This window comes from Bombus pascuorum, chromosome 15 (genome assembly GCF_905332965.1).
Source record: "Bombus pascuorum chromosome 15, iyBomPasc1.1, whole genome shotgun sequence".
Taxonomy (NCBI): domain Eukaryota; kingdom Metazoa; phylum Arthropoda; class Insecta; order Hymenoptera; family Apidae; genus Bombus; species Bombus pascuorum.
In genome coordinates, this window is record NC_083502.1 from 6,731,953 (window position 1) to 6,749,718 (window position 17,766).

The window sequence follows — 17,766 nt, forward strand, 5'->3', positions numbered from 1 at the left end:
AGCCAACTGGCTTCCTCGTAGGTTAAAACACGAGTAAACATTCTTAAATTAAACACCATTAAAAGGTAAATAGAAAAATAAGAAATGAAATTTGCGTATGTTTTCATTTCGCCTTTGGTCGTTTTCGATGAACCATCGTGAAAGCTGCGATGGTAAAAATTTATTAAAAAGAAGAAAAACAACAGTCCACAACAACAACAAACACAGAGCAGCCTAAAAATTGGAAGTCGAGTCTACAATATCATAATAAGTCGGACAGCTTCCAAAAACATTTCGCAAATGTATCAAAAAAAAAAAGGGAATCAAAAAATGAATCAAGCACGAGTATCCAAGCCTAGAAATCGGAAGTCGTGTCTGCAACACCTCTCGAAAAAAAGATCTCTCCACAAGAGCGATTATCTTGCAACCCATCGCTATCATTGCCTCACAAGCCATTAACCAAAAACGTCGGGCACCAAGGATCGTTCGCGTGTAACGTTAATTCCGGAGGGGCACACATACGCGAGCATGGATGTACACTTTCGTTGGAAAGTTACAAAACCGCCAGAATCAGGGACGAGGTACGAACGAATTCAACGTTCCGCTTCGGGCCATCGTCTCTCTTTCTCTCCCTCTCTTTCCCTTTTCATCCTGTCTTTCTCCTTCTCTGGTCCCTTTCCATGGCCCCGGCTACGGTCTGTAAACGTGCATTTTCATCGTCGCAAAATTAGTTCTCTTCCGATGAAAAAGCTTACTTCTATCGGGGGAGAGAGCGCGCGTGCAACCCCCCTTTTTTCCCCTGTGTAGATTGCTTCAAAGCAAATACTCGCCCTGACCCCCCGCCCCTCGCTCCCAAGGTATGGCCCCGCGAGGAAATTACGGGAACCGGAGGTAAATCTAACGAATTTCCATTGTAACGCGATGCAGCCAGCCAGCCTGCAGGCTTCATCTTGATTTTTCGAGACAACGGCAGACTCTTTCAGCCGTGGATGCTGTATATCGATCCGGTTACCGACCATGGGTCTCTTGTGTTTTCCCGTTGTGATTCCTTGGTCTGTTGCACGTAGGTGCACGCGTGTGAAAATTTGATCGAAAGATCGATAGGAATTGGAGTGGTTGAATGCTGAAGATTATGTGCGGATTTTCATGCCTTTGTGAGAGATCTCTAACACCTCTAAAACTAACGTAATGCGCATGAATTTCTTCGAACGTTTATTCAGTGATTCTGGTGGAATCATTGCGATTCAGGATTGCGTATATTCATAAGAAACTATAAAACAGTGGCTGAAGACAGCAAATTCCCATAAAGTCAGTAATCGAAGAGACGTTTGTATTTCTGCATGGAGACCAAAAGACTGAAAACCGTGTTCGACATTCTCGCCCGTAGCCGTCCTTTAACAACAAGTCAAACATAGACTAACATACAACAACCATGAAATCCCCCAATTATTTCTCTAACGATCGCGGTGGAATCTTGTGCAGCGGCGATCGAATTATTTGTCAGAGCGTCTCGCAAAGCGAAGAAGGCTCAACTCCGCAGAGTAGGAGAGAAAAAGGTCAACAGTTAGTTCCAGTAGGATCGTGTCGCGCAACCACGTCGTCGACAACGGTCTTTACATCATTGTCCCACGGGAATCCATACCATTAACGAGTTTCGAGCTTCTTACTTTCCATCCGCTGAACTCTCGGGGCGATCCTCTGAAGTGTCGCCTAGGCGATGTGCTTCAATCGACAAAGACGGCTTCCGCGAGGCTCGAACCTGCCAATTAAGGTAGTTATCAAATTCAATGGCTCAAAGGGAATCGCTGATCACGGGAACTGAATATAACCAGGGACATCAGGACGCCAGGACTTGCTAACCTTTTTTACGCTGTGTCATCTTTTAGCCTGTTCCACTTGCAAGATCGATGTAAGAAGCTTCGAGCTTCTTGGATCGCGCCTTATAAACGACTCGGAAGTCGTTTGTGCTTGTCGTCATTAAAACAGCCTTTGCCTTCGTCTGATCGCTTCTTCAGACGTTTAGCGTACTCGCCGATGCTTCCAAGTGTGGGCTTTTCGCTGCTTGGCAATACAAGCAGCGAGGAGAAAAAATGATTGGAGGATACTCTTAATACAAAGTTATTACGACAGTCCTGTGTACAAAGTGTGCTCGTAAGGATGATATAATTTGCAAGAGGATGAGTTCAGATCTTTTCTCCATGAATTTCCAAGCAACGCAACGTAATAATTAACGTTATTGCCAACAAGTTGTGTTGCAACACGGTGAGGCTACCTTTTCTGATAAAACGTCGAAGAAACAAAAATTCTTCCTTGGGACAAAAAAGGGGGAGAGAAAGAAGAAAACGGTGAGAGCTTCGGATAATAGAAAGAGTCAACTTGATAATATTTTCAGAGAGCCAGGTCTTATTTCCAGAAACTGGAACGCCTAAACTAACCTTCGTATTATGAAGTGCAACGAAAGAAGAGAATTGGTCAAGCGTTTAAAGTGTCTTCCTTTGACGTCGTTTTGTTAACCAATGGCGATCGTTCGTTGAAAATTCTCCGAGCGACCGTGATTGTCATCGACGCGTGAAAAATATGTAAGGGGTTGAAAGTTACTGCCAACAATGGACTTGGAACGGAGTCCCAGCGTCATTGTTCTCCTGACGGCCATTAACAAGTTCGTAGCTACTTAGCCGACGTCCGCGAGTTTGCAAAGCGATGGCGCTTCAATCGAGAAGCGGCAGTCTTTCCATGTCATCAATTAGCTGGAAAATACCGTGGAACGTCAAAAAGTGAATCATTAACGATCGCAGAGTTCCCTGGAACGCCGAGGCAGCCTGCTCTTTTCCAATGTTAGCCTGTTCCTCTCGGTTCAACTTGGTCCTCCTCATATTTGTCTTCCTTGTTTCTTCCTTTTAGACATTATTTATTCAAAGATCAATGGTTTCTAGAATCTATGCGACGTTTATTACTTTCGGACTGTCCGTTGTCTTCACCATCTTTTTTATTTCAGATCCCCAAAGAGTCCCTTTTCAGAAAAAAAAATTTAAAGATTCCTTATATTTAAATTTATCTATATGTTGCTCTCTCTAATCTATATTTCTAGGGATCGTCCTTTTTATTCTCAGCCTTCATTTACTAAATCCTTAAACCCTTCTCTAGATGCGTTTTTACGAAGACGCAGACTGGATTCGAAACAATTACTCCTCGCAGAGGGTGACAGATGGGTCGATAACCTTTTCCTGCGTTCTGGCACGCGTTCCTAGTCATGTTCCTCAACCCTTGTACACTCGATTCGCCACTTGTCCGACGGTATGCGACTCGTTTAACGTCGTACAGGCAAATCTTCGTGACAATCCCTCCGTGTTCATCGGCCTGGCAATTCACAACGCGGTCTCCAGACACGCGGACACTGTTCTCAGGGCCAAAGTGCAATCACCCTCTGCTAGGTTGCTAGAGGGGCAAAGGAACCGCATCGGAGAACTCGACGAGACTTTCCCCTTTCGACTTAATTGGCGGCTTCGAGACTAACGGCGCCGGCCGTCTACGTCGATTGAAGTGCCGCTTTGGCCACGTTCGTCGACTAAGAAGCTGGAAACTCGTTAATGGTCCTCGCGAAACAATCGATCGCCCCTCCGGATCTCGCTCATTTCCTTTTTTCTTTTGTTTTCGAATGGCTACGCGAATTGACGAATTCTTTTGGATAAAGTGGAGATTCTAATGGACACAGCCTCTATCGAAATTGTAATTCGATTTTTTTTAAAATTCAACGTTCCAACAACTTTCTTATCGGCAGCTTCATTCATTTATTTTCTAATAAATCACCACGCACATCGGTTCTGTTTGTCACGATTATGCGAAAAAGGTTTAGCAAATTCAGCTTTGAATAGAAATTGATAAATGGACCAAACACTGCGAGCAGAAGAACAACGAAACGTGTGCGGTTAGTTAGTTCGATGGTGAGCTACGTATGCGCTAGCTAATTGCGGCGATTAGGTACATAAGCACGTAGAGGACTGGACTGGAAAGTGGGTCAACGTGTTTCGGTTCCGTGAGTGTCAAAAACCGAGTACCCATAGTTTGAAAACCGTCTAGGCTACATAATAGTTTACGAAGATGCAACGCTGTAAGAGCGTTAAGAGTCAGTTAAGTGTCAAAATTTGTGCAAGGTACCATTAGGGGTGAAGAGTATTTTAAATTGTAATCTAGTTTGGCTAAATTTTTAAGACACGGATGATACAACGTCAAAGTTTAAGAATTCAGAAAAACAGAGGAAAAGATGGTTGAAAATATGATTAATCAGAAATGTGTGACAACCAATATGATGCTTGACATAAAAGATATAACTTAGAAAACACGAAGCTGGCACCCCGCTGGGGGTAGCCACCCACATGCTATATTTATTTTATTTATTTTTTTTTTTATTTACCAATGAGATATAACACTTTACCAAATGTCCTTCAGGACAAATTGCAAAAACCAAAATAAAATAAAAAAAAAATGATGCTTGATATTTACCATAAATGGTCTTATAAAATATACAAGACTGTATAATTTAATAAAAGGCACTTTCCAACCATCTGTTAGAAGCTTAAGCGAGACTTAATGTGACTAACAGACTCTTACGAGCGAACTAAATAAGTTTCACATGAAACTATGTTGCCTAGCTGCTGCACTGGAATCGGCCACTTTTAACGATAGTAATAAGCTACGCTAAGGAATTTATTACACGCGCGACCAGTAGATATAGCATATTCCTAATGGTGCATAATGTCCCGGAACGAGATCGTAATCCAGATGAAGATTACCATTTCGACCATTCAGAACAATTTCGTCTGCTATACGATTACGATCCTTTAAGCTGTTTATTACCGAAGTTAGCAGCGGCTGGGAAATATTTACGCTCTTCCGGCTTATCTGCGACAGTTCTTTTACGGTCCATTCACATGCAAATTAGCCGTATAGCACTAGAATACTACGTAACGATAGGAATTCGACGTTCCTTTGCTTAATGTCTGCCAATCGATCAATTGACCGATCACTACCCACTTTTCCTTCTACTGCTTTAGTTACGAACTTTCGAAATCACTTTTCCTACTTTTACGTTAGCACATTTCAGGATCGATATTTAAACCAAGGGTCAATTTTAATATCGTTTCCAATTTATTTCGGTTGTTTCTAAAAATATTTTTAGCTATTTCTATTTATTCTAGAATTCTATTTTCATATCGTTTCCGATCTATTCTAGGGCCTATACTGTATTTTCGTGATCTCCAAAATTTGTATAAACGAGCTTGTGCTTCACCGAACTTCGTCAAATTATTTTTACAATACGATAGTAATCACACTATGACATTGTGAAATATACATTCCATAAGCTCTAACAACTTTTGTTCAGATCGAATGGCATTTCTCCGACTATTTTTAGCTGCTTTTATCAAATAGAATAGTTACATAACCTTGACAAAACAAACTCCAATTTCCTAACTTCTACCCAGCCCTAAAGGGTCACCATTCGATGATTAATTACGCAAGGAATAAAAGCAATAAGAACAACATGTTCTCCCGCTTTGGTGTTTCCTCCAGAACAGGAGGGACGCCAAGTATAATAATTTATCCGAACACGTGGTGCCTGCATAAGGACAAGATTAAAGCACCGTACACACAGTGCGAGGCTTGTTTCTGCTACGAATATAGAAATACAGCAGGTTGCATGATACACCGTTGCGAAGATCGTTATTATGAAGCTTCCGTATTCCAAATTCTTCTAATTTGAACACCTTCGTACTCCAATTTTTTATAATTGGAAACTTGCACATTCTAAATGTCCTAAACTAGAAATTAAATGGAAAGTAGATGGAAAGTGCACAGCCTATAATTTGTCACTGTCTAATATCCTATTTCATAATTACACTTCAATTCACTTACAATTCTTCCAATTTGAACACCTTCATATTGCAACTTTTTATAATTGGAAACTTGCACATTCTAAATGTCCTAAACTAGAAATTAAATGGAAAGTAGATGGAAAGTGCACAACCTATAATTTGTCACTTGTGAAATATCATATTGCATAATTACACTTCAATTCACTTACAATTCTTATAATTTGAACACCTTCATATTGCAACTTTTTGTAATTGGAAACTTGCACGTTCTAAATGTCCTAAACTAGAAATTAAATGGAAAGTAGATGGAAAGTGCACAGCCTATACTTTGTCACTGTCTAATATCCTATTTCATAATTACACTTCAATTCACTTACAATTCTTCCAATTTGAACACCTTCATATTGCAACTTTTTATAATTGGAAACTTGCACGTTCCAAATGTCCTAAACTAGAAATTAAATGGAAAGTGCACAGCCTATACTCTGTCACTTGTCTAATATCCTATTTCATAATTACACTTCAATTCACTTACCATTCTTATAAATTTAACACCTTCACATTGTAACTTTTTGTAATTGGAAACTTGCACGTTCTAAATGTCCTAAACTAGAAATTAAATAGAAAGTAGATGGAAAGAGCACAGCCTATAATTTGTCACTTGTGAAATATCATATTGCATAATTACACTTCAATTCACTTACAATTCTTCTAATTTGAACACCTTCATATTGCAACTTTTTATAATTGGAAACTTACACCTTCCAAATGTCTTAAACTAGAAATTAAATAGAAAGTAGATGGAAAGAGCATAGCCTATAATTTGTCACTTGTCTAATATCCTATTTTATAATTAAACATTTTACAATTAATATATTAACTACTATACTATTATATAATATTTATAATAAATATTATATAATATTACATTAGTTAAATTGTGGTGCAAGAAGAGGCAGACCTCGAGTTATGCAATGAGGTATGAAAGAGGTATCATCGTATGCAGAATACTCAAAGGTCCTCACTTGGCTGTACGTTAGCTCTAAAGGAATGATCCATGCCAGCCCGCTATATTTCCACGAACTATAGCAACTCATCCTGTCCTGGCGTTATTCTCGCGAACGTTTCACGCCAGACTCCGTGCAACAAGGGGTGGATTAAGGTCTTTTGCGCTCCGTCCACAACCGGGCCAGGCTAATAGAAAGAGGAAAGTGGATCCAATTCGACTGTTTTTCTGGCCTGGATGCCCCGTTTTCACGGCTCGTTGCACGAAACTGAGGGGTGGCATGGCGTGGAGTTCTGTTTGCACCCTTCCATGCACCCCCTTTGCGAACTGTCGATCGACGGGATGATTTACGACGCTATAATAGCGGCCGGAAATCGTGGCGCCGGTTTTACCGTCCGGTTCAACCCTTTGACGACTTGCGATGTGGTCGAGAACATTTATTAACGAGTAACTTTCCTCGAGCGATCGTCTTGTTACAGTTTTTCCAATTTGGGGATATTGGAGAGGGGAGATTTATGGATGATCGCTAGAAAGTATGTTTCTCGGTGAATCGAAGGTTTTCGGGGGTTTAACAAGAGTATTGGTCTAACGTGGCAATTCTACGTTATGGGACTATTGTTCAATATTCTTTTTCTCATGTTTCGTGTATACTAAATAGAGAATTTCAAGCAGACGTATTATTTGTAAATTAGGAACTTGTCTCTTTTTTCTACGAGAAATTATTATTTCAAATTTATTGTATTATCATTTTAAGAACATCGAGAGGAGCCTCAAAGAGCGTACAATTTTTAGAATTTCCAATATTTGTTTGTCTCGTAAGAAAGATTGTTCTACTTTGAAAATTTCATAAATTGTTCGATAGATCGTGAATTTTGTAGGTTAAATGACGAAATAGGGGGTCTATTTCGAGGATAATGGAGTCGAGTATGAAAAAGGAGCTGTACGCTAATTTATTCCCCGATGGCAGCAAGAAAGGTATTCATCGGCCTGTCACACGGTCGATGCGCGGAATAACAAGATGATTGCGGACGATATAATTTATTCCGCGATTACAGGATAAGAAACAGCAAGAATAACCACTTACAGGCATGCGATGCACCAAGGATGCACGAATGCGGCAGCAGAAAGCAAGTCAGCACTAATGGCCACTTCATCTTCGAATCTGAAACAGTAAAAATAGAAAGAACCAGGTCAGAGATCGTCTAATATATTAATAACAACTCCTTAAAGTCTCTCTCGACGTAATTTGAAATTTGTATTATTAGCTCACAATTTAGTATGTACACGGAGACAGATACAAGAGTCTGGTCGTTATACAGTTTGGCAACTTATTCTGGAATTTTTCTTTCCTTTGCAAAAATGAAGATATAAAAATGCGTTCCACTTTCAAACGAACGTTCAATATTTCAAAATACATTTTTATGATTAATTTTATTTTCAAACTTTTACTCGAGCAAACGTGATGCTTTCTTCAAATTTTAATAACTGCGACAGCAGTCGTTAGAAACGTCCTTGCTTTAATTAATAACGATCGCTTCGATCTCGTCAGATTTGTCTTCCCAAATTTTTGTAAATACAAACCTCAAGATTGCATCAATAGCTATCATTATATATTGAAAGTGTAACAGCCAAGTTTCAGATACACAAGAGCCCAGAAGCTCAGTTACAAACTGTCTCCCCCAAGGAAAAATAGTCCATCAACCAAATTTCCAACCATCTGATGCATCGAATGCTTTGCACAGGGGTCATTATCCGGTCTCTATCGAGCAAAAGAATGACCAGTGGAACAGTTTTGGCTGGCGTGGGTCTTCCCCTAATTGCAGGCCATCGATGTTTGGAAACGAACACGGTGGTTCACATTAATTCGCCACGAGTGTGCTGTTTCTCAGAGTTTCGTGAGGGGTTGTTGAGTAAACCGTACAACCTGGATAAGTATAGAAGGCCAAAGCTTGATATTAGGCTGAACGTCTGCTCAGCTCTCTTCACTCTACTTTTCTGTCATTTCGAATCGATCAGCTCGCCTAACTGCGGAAGCAGTTAGGCTCCAGCAATGGAAGGCTTTTTATAAGTGACGTTAATGTCTGGGACGTGTTTCTTGGGAATAGGTAATTAGAAAGGGGGATTTCAGACGTTTGCCTTCGGGGCACGAGGCGATTGGCAATCGCGATGAGGTTAGGGGATTGCGTAGGTGGCGCCACTTACGAATTTCGATCAGTTATGGTTAGTTTATCGACGCATATAATTTATTAGTAGCCTCGGTGATCCTTGGATTTCTATATTTCTATGATAGTCCGATTTTGACAAACATCAAAAATTTTTTAACGATTTAGAAAGTGTTGAAGCGATCGTCACTTCTGAGAAAACTCTACATCTGGTCTTCGCTTTCTCAAGCGCTAAGGTCATCGATAGCGCGTAGACTAAAGAATGCGTCGATGACAGACCATAAGCGGTACACGTGCGACGTTGGTTTCAGCGGTTCTTTTAGTCTCAGGGTAACGTTGCTAGCGAGAGGATCTGGATCGGCTTACATTGTATTTCACATTTTGTACTTTATTATTCACAATATATATACTTACAATACCTTACAATTTACCCACGCATTTCTTTAATTCCACATACACCGAATAACCTTAACAGAAAGATATTTGGATAAATTAACCGCATCATTTCATCGTACGCGTTAGCAGTTACATCTTACAATTCGACAATTTTGTATTTCTACGTGATAGTGGATACGTCGAAGACAAACTTAATAAGTCATACAATATCGTTAATGAGGTGTAGAAAGAAACTTTTTGTAATTTGTCTCAGCAGTTCGAGTACGGAGTCATCAAACGAAATAAATCAGGCGAGCTCTCTCGGCCCAATTTCAAAGTCCTAGGAGCAGGCAATGGAACAGGGGTATCGTTCGTAGGAATCCAATTCAATGCAATCGAGCGAGAGCGACGCGAAACAATTCGCGACGATGGAAGGGAGATCAATGTTTCAGGAATATCGAACCGGAGGGTAGCCATAAATTCGCCATCTCCTCGAGATCCTTGGAAACCGCGTCACGAACAAACAGTTCCGTCGCGTCCGTGGCGCATCTTCCATCTGATCTTCCTTCCTTTTGTATTGAGAGAAGAAAAAAGACGCTAGCGATGAGAACATGGAGAGAAAGCACGAAGCTAATATCCACGGGCAAGCTTTTATTTTTCTTTATTATCTGGATATCATGAACGACCTATCGACGATCTCTGGTATCTGGCAAACTCTATTCTCGGGTCACATTCTTTCGTGAAATATATGTGTTGGATTAGCGAGCGATTAAAAAATACGAATTTCACGATATTCACATCTGTTTCATTCTCTGCATCTCCTGTAATCAACATGAGCTTAACTTCTTCCTCTAATTTCCGAAAAGAAAGAAAAAACCAACGCCATCCTTTCGTTCGAAAATCCGAATCACGCTAATCACATCGACACCCGCTTAACCCATCTTGCCCACTTTCTCCCACCTGATCAACCTTTCTATATTTGCCCCCAATCTCTAAAAAAGTATCCACCAGTTTCCAAGAACAATACCAGAAGATCAGCCAGAGGGAGAGCAGAGGGTTATCTCCGACAAAACATTGCCCGCAGAACACAACGCAGTGGAGGAGAAAAGGACAGTGTCATCACCGCGAACGGCACAAAGAGACGCGGCTAAGTGGAAGAGAGTCCGGTAATTTGCTTTCACCGCGAAGAATAAAAAGGGGACGAACGATCAGTGGGCGGATTAAGGAACGCTGAGATTTTCGAAGGAGCGGAAGCTAGCAACGCGGAAACCGGACGTCGAGCAAGGTCTTCCCTTGCTCGTAAGGACAGAAACGGACGGGAGGAGAGTGGAGCTAATATCCTGCAGGAAGAGGAGTCTTTATTTTTCTTTATTAGCCCGGCAACAATGGCGGAGTACGCGCGCCAGTGTCAATGGTCTGGCTTTTCGCAAGCTCGAGCAAGCCTGCGAGCCAACCAAGCGAACAGGACGAGGCCGCATCTGCGGATTTCCCCAGCCAGGGTGGTTCCCCGTCGTCTGCGTCAGAGGAACACATAGCTAGTGGCTACAAGCTGGAAAAGAGTTATGGCAGACCCGGGGAACACGGAGTGGAATGATATTAAAAAACCGAGGGAGGAATTGCGTGGCTTCCACGACACTGTATCACCCGTCGAATTAATGTTGCAGTAAGGACACCTGCTTGTGGCGGATCAGACGCGGGATGACTGTTCTTTGCGATAAACAGCTGGGTCTTCGTATATCTGATTCTGCTTGGATTTTGTGGCTGAACAGTTTTCAGGTGATTAAGGATAATTGAAGAGATTCGCGAAGCCAATCTGCTATTTAGTTGGATGTTGATGTTTCTATGGTTCTGGAATATTTGTCAGTAGCCAAGGATGTTTATTAGATGAATCGTATACACAGATGGATTTTTGGTTGACTGTTCTTCGAAGCTAAACAGCTGCTCCTTGGTATATCTGACGATGGTTGAGTTCTGTACCTACATGGACTTTGTGTTTGTATGGTTTTAAGATGTTTGAGGATAACTGAGAAAATCCGAAAATGAAAAACACTCTCGCTCTAAGAGAGTCTCTGAAAAGTGTCCATATCAGAGCCAACGCACCGAGCGTTATCTGTAATCAATAGCATCGCGTCTCACAGTGGCAAAGGATGATCCCAGAGCGTCGCAAAACGAGAAACGCGAGGAACGTGTACATAAGGACGCGAAGGAGTACGTGGCGAAGACGAAGTCGGAGCAGAGAATACAGTACAAAGAGAAAAGAAAAACTGGAAGAGGAAAACAGGGGAAGCCCGGCTCCCAATGTACGCAGGATAGAAAAAAGGAAAGAATTGAGAAATAGAGGCAGGCGACGAGGAGAAGGAAAGAAAAAGAAGCTGGACGATGCCAGTTAGAAGAGAAACAGACTAAGGAAAGAAGAGAAACATCGCCTAGAGCGTCTCTTCGTGCGTCCCCCTGCTGTCTGCCCCTGGTGACTAGGCAACCAACCTCGCTACGACGCTCTTCGGAACTCTTGCTGGTTTCTTCCTCTTGAACTCTACCTGCTGGCTCCTTTAAACAGCCGTGTGACGCTGTCAGCCACCGTATTACATTCCGTACGCGCTCACACGGTGTTCCCTTAGCGCCTACATGTGTAACAGTCGTTCCAGCCATAGGTGCATCCTAATAATATAGTCTTTTTTTACCAAATATAGGATTTTAAAAGGGGACGTATGAAACACCGTTTGTTTCTTGAAGAAATTGTACACAATGACGAATGGTCTGTCGAATTTCAGACATTTATGAGGAATTTTAAATTCCCAAGGAGACGAAAACCAAACAAAATAAGAAGAACATTTCAGTAACACTTTTGCTATTTATTGACAACTACTGAATCAAAAAACTGCTCCACTGTAAATAATAGAAACTTGTCATATCGCTTTCCTATAGTATTCAGATACCATCAATCCTAAAAACAACGAACTGATGATATCTCATCCGATAAATTTAATTCCGTTGCCTTGGGAGATTTGAAAATCGTGATCTCATTTGCATGCATGCACATGGAAAGAAATGCGTTGGAATACGAATCCATTTGTACGGCAACCTGAGGGACGCGATACCGAATAACACGATCCCCTGTGTCGACAACCCCATAATCCAGCCATACACTGTGCGTGCCGTTGCCCGCAGTCTGCGTTATGATACGCGTCGGATTATGTACGCGGCTTAATGTCCCTGCTGACATGGTCGATCGTTGTAACGACTTCACCAATGCTACTACACTTGAGATTGAAACATTCCAAAGAAAATAATAGTAAACTGTATCTAATAATTACTAGATTGCACAAGGTAAACCAGTGTCCCGATATTAATGTAAAGGGTGAAATTCAATCCTAAATTGTCTAAAAGTATCTAATGTGTAATAAAGAATTCTGCAGCTTGCAGAGCAAAATTCCATTCCTTTCGTGGATGTCACTTATTGCAGTAATTTCGTCTGCCATAAACTCGTGACAAATGTAACGTTACAACGACAAATACATTATCTTATTCTACTTCTCTTCAAAATATACAAATTTAAATAAAATTCGGTACTGTGTACCAGTTTAAAGAGAGGCAGAGTTTTATATAATATTTCGTAGCGCAAGAAGTTCTCGCGTTTCGGATTTAATATAACGTTCATCGCATTGTTGAACTTACCCCTTCGAGGAGTAAAATTTAGCCTCGCAAACCTGCACATTTAAAATTTATTACACAAGTCGAGAATGTCTGACGTGGGTGGGGAGGGGGTGGCTGAGGGCGGTGGTAGACTCGAGGAATTTGTAATTTAAAGCAAAGTAAATTCCGCGTAAACGCCAGTTTATAATTCTAAATAACTCTCTCTGTACAATCGATGTTAATTCGCGAATAAAATCTAATTAACAACAATGTGCCCCGCTCATCTCCTGAATCATCATATTTTTATTTCATTTTTCCTTTACCTAATTATGAAATTAAACAAACCAGTAAAACGAGGTAGATCACGAAAATGCAAAATGTTGGACAACTTAAAAGATTGGGTCAGATGTTTTATCATCGCCAATAGATGTCTCAATAAAATCATGTTACAGTAAGCTTTGTTAGGCTTCTCGAGTGTAATAATAACAGATTTGACGATAAAACAAATAAATTTTACAAATTAGGAATCGTCCTGTACCTCCGTGAAATTCGCTAATATTATTAGTTGATGAATTACTGTGCCAAAGGATTCGGATCTGGTAAACTGTCATGTCCATTGGAGATCTGGCATCAATAACACAAGAACTGCAGATGTTACTAGATCCATAAACCTCGCTAGACCCCTCCACGTCATAACTGATACAAAGTACCAATACATACAAGCTGTTAATCCCAGCAACAGCTAAGAAATCTCATCCACGTCATAAATCCACTTAAGGGCCAGGCTCAATCCTCGGTAAAGCCCTATTTCAGTCATAAATTCGCCGATAGCTGGCTGGCTCATGCATCATTAGGGAAATTTCGCGATCAACGGCTAACGCCAACAGGCAACCGATTACACTAGTTTCACTTCCCAATCAACTAATTCACGATTGCTTTTAAACGGTCCAAAAACATAATAGCCGTTAAAAATATTAACAGGAAGCTTTATGATGTATCAACCTTTTCTTGGTATTGTATTCTTCAATCCTTCAACGCTATGAATTCATATGTGAGATTTAAAAAATTATATTATGAGTCTGTCAAGCAAAGTAGGGATATTTAATTATTCTTTATTATTTTCTGCTATTAGACATAGTTTTATTTCGATATATACCCTTTGTTAAAATTTTTATTTTTTGGAATATCCTTGTTTCTAAACGCTGCAGTGAAAGCCTTCGACGGGAACAGACGTTTTAGTTTGAGAACGATATCGGGATGAAATAGCACGCTTCGATGATGGCCCTGCTTGATTTCACTTTTTTTCGTCCCATGAAAACGCGACGAGATATTTCCACGACACGAAAATTTCGCCAATAACATCGAATTCGCGACGTCATGTCACCGTGAAATCATTACAGCTGGTGATCGTTAAAATTAATGGACTCCTGCGTCCCGTGCTATATTTCCATCGTTAATGAGACGTACCCGTGACAGGAAATAAACGATCGAGCATACCTACCCATCGAAATGTTATTAAATTCGGTTCGCTTCTCCGCGTCATACTTTCGAATCAACGATTGATTAACAATTATAGTACCGGTCTTACGAATCATGGACATAGACAATTTATGGTCATTTTGGATACAATTTTTCAGTTTTATAGAAATACTTCTCGAAGTTTGAATACATCAAGTTTTGAAACACCAAAATTCAGGATACGAAACATAACAATTTTTGTGGAATATAAAATATACTTCCATTTTCGAGTTCTACTTTTCCATCTGCGTTTATGAAGCTACAAATTTACATAAACTTCAACACAAATTTCACACGATCGTATTTGTCTTTCACTCCCCCGCAGCCTCAAAAAGAAAAAAAAAAGGAAAGAAGTGAAACTAGAAGTTCCGGCTGTGTCGCACAGGAACAACTCGGCTTATTTTCTCGCTGCCACGTTCGCATGCATCGTGTACAGATTGAAATCCAACGAGGCATCGATCGAGACGCGACGAAATTCCACGGAACGGGGTCGATGGCACGCACGGGGAAACCTGGCTGCTCCTGCGAGCAGAAATACCACCGTGGAATCCTGCGTTTTTTCTCGTCAGATATGGGGCATAGCTGGATTAACAGTTAATCTCCGCTCCCAAAAATCTATCTTGTGCAACGAGCACAAGAAACATTTTTCTCGCGTGTGAACAACGATGTTTCATGATCTTGGTCACGTGATCTGTGTAAAACAACGGCGTCATAGTAGGTTTCCCTTGATCAGACGACTTTATGACACAGAATGATCGCTTCAGACTAAGTTTAGAATTTTCACCAGTGAACTTATTCGTCTGTAACGACTGAATTTGTTATTTTATTTGCCGTAACCTCGATGAATGACTGAAAGCTTGATTTTTTAATCTCCGACGAAATTTAACGCTAGCTTCAATACCGGCTCGAATTTACTGCTAAAATGTTTATAGCTTTTTAAAACAAGAATTTTTAACTAGATATCGACGGAAGAACAGACGGTCGAACGATTTATTTCCGCTTTTACGATTCGTTACGTTCTACAATCGACTAAAGAAACCTGTAAATACAAGAACCAATGAAGTATAAAGCATAGGCCACTACAGTATACACGAAATGTAAGAGAAGTAGGGAGAAGTAAAAAAAAACAAATGGAATTTCTTGAATAGGAAGTCGGATGATGCCGGTGATTCAAAAGCACGAAGCGCGATATTTTATCGTCGTCACGTTTCCTACTGGCCCTTGTACACGTGTAAATAATTCACGTTACGGTTACGTATGTGCTTCGCTCTTTTCTTTAGCACTTTTCCTAAAATTATTGTACGATATTTTAGGGATTATATAGTTTCACAGACTGAACAATTTTTTTTATATCAGTATCATCTAAATTTAATTTTAATTATTTAATTTATACAATTACATTATTCGAGGATGGAGTAAAAAATATAATTCAAACAACTTTAATAATAAATTGTACGAGGCAAAGGAAACGGAAAATGATATAACACGGTAGAAGGAAGGAAGCAAATCATGCTAGATACGAAGCTCGATTTGCGCTAACAGCCAAACTGCAGCTTAGTCAAATATTGCTCAATGGCTTTCAAATGAGCCAATGCATAGCCCCGTTCACGTTCCAATCATGTACAACGCGTTGAATAATATTTGTCGTTGTAGTATGAATGAGGCATCCATGTAAATAGTCGGAACGAAATTACATTTGAATAATAAATTTTCCGCCGGAATAAATTTTTCTGCAAATATTTTTATTCCTGTCTCGAACCGGTACACTATACAACCCAGACGATGCTATAGACACGAAGGAAATCTTTAACCTATAAATATTATAATCCGCCTCTCCAGGTCTCTTAAAATATTCTTAACAAGCCTCGCAATTCATTTCGCAAAATGCTCATTCCTCTCTGGAGCACTGATTTATAAATAAAAAGGAAGAAGGGAAAAGAGTAGAAAAGAAGAGCACGAAAAGAGAAGAGGAGAAAATATAAGAAAAGTCCGTTGCCCTAGGACCAATTACGAGCGAAACCTTGACAATCGTTGTCGAAAGAGAGCGTAATCCTGAGAAACGTTCAAACGAGCAGCGTTTCACCAACGACGCCATAAATTAATGCGCGACAGAACGGGCCGACTTCCCCCGAAAAAGCTCCAAAAAATAACAAAGAAAAATGGAACAAAAAAGAGAAGCGATCCAGTTATTCTCCACGGGGCCGGAAATTTCCGGAAACGCGAATTTTCATTGTGCCCCGAGCGGAGGTATCCGGAAACGATAACAACGAGCCACATAACCGTGCGGATAAACAATAGTCGACAAACAACGGGCGAGAATTCTGCATTTCAGGGGCTCATCGTGGCCCGCCAATAATGGACGCCCGAACGGGACACGTTTCTACGTTGAAACAACTCTGCAAGCCCATCGGGATCAGGAGGAGTGGAAGAGCGGCGCACTCGCTACAAGATACGCTTCTATGCTTCACGATGCCGAGGTGGGAATATTTTTCCTGGCACTTGCTGTTTTTTTCCCAAGGGATACGTTCCAACGTTCGGTGTGAGATTTGAGATTTTTATGTGCAAAGGAGCTTTTTCGGTAGGAAAACTTGGATTTTAAGGTTAGGTTTGCATAACGGATACGCAGCCACGCTTTTATGAATATTAGCATAGGTACTAAAACATTCTTTGCAGAAATTTTGTAATAACGACATTTTTAAGAACCGTTGTGATCGTTTGTGTTTTTCAAAGAGAAACAATCTTTGGATTTGTTGAAGTGATCCTCACTTCTGAGAAAACTCTACATCTGCTCTTCGCTTTCTCAAGCGCTAAGGTCATCGATAGCGCGTAGACAAAAGAATGCGCCGATGACATCTGGATCGGCTTATATTGTATTTCACATTTTGTACTTTATTATTCACAATATATATACTTTCAATACCTTACAATTTACCCACGCATTTCTTTAATTCCACATACACCGAATAACCTTAACAGGATTGACAAAAATTCAGAGGTTAGACCTACGTAATACCTACACGAGTATCAAGGTACGTAAGGTAAGTAGGGTAAAGAGATGATTATGGAATTGCTCAAACTTGTACAGATTATTGCTAGATTAGGAAGACTAAATATTTTAATATCGATTCTTTTTTTCTCTCTTTTATATCGGTGTTATATAACTAGTTCTAAGAAAAGTACATTTAAAATTTCGAGAAACTATGATAGGTGTGAGACATATTGA

The 17,766-nt window shown here is 40.4% G+C and overlaps 1 protein-coding gene across 1 annotated transcript in view; it reads right to left on the reverse strand.

The window, feature by feature from the left end:
- LOC132914433 (uncharacterized) overlaps positions 1–17,766 on the reverse strand; it is a 202,586-nt gene that overhangs the window by 157,416 nt on the left and 27,404 nt on the right. The window contains exon 2 of the mRNA XM_060973562.1: positions 7,940–8,017. Within this exon, the coding sequence (XP_060829545.1) occupies positions 7,940–8,009 (70 nt within the window). The 5' untranslated portion in view covers positions 8,010–8,017. The remainder of the gene's footprint in view (positions 1–7,939; positions 8,018–17,766) is intronic.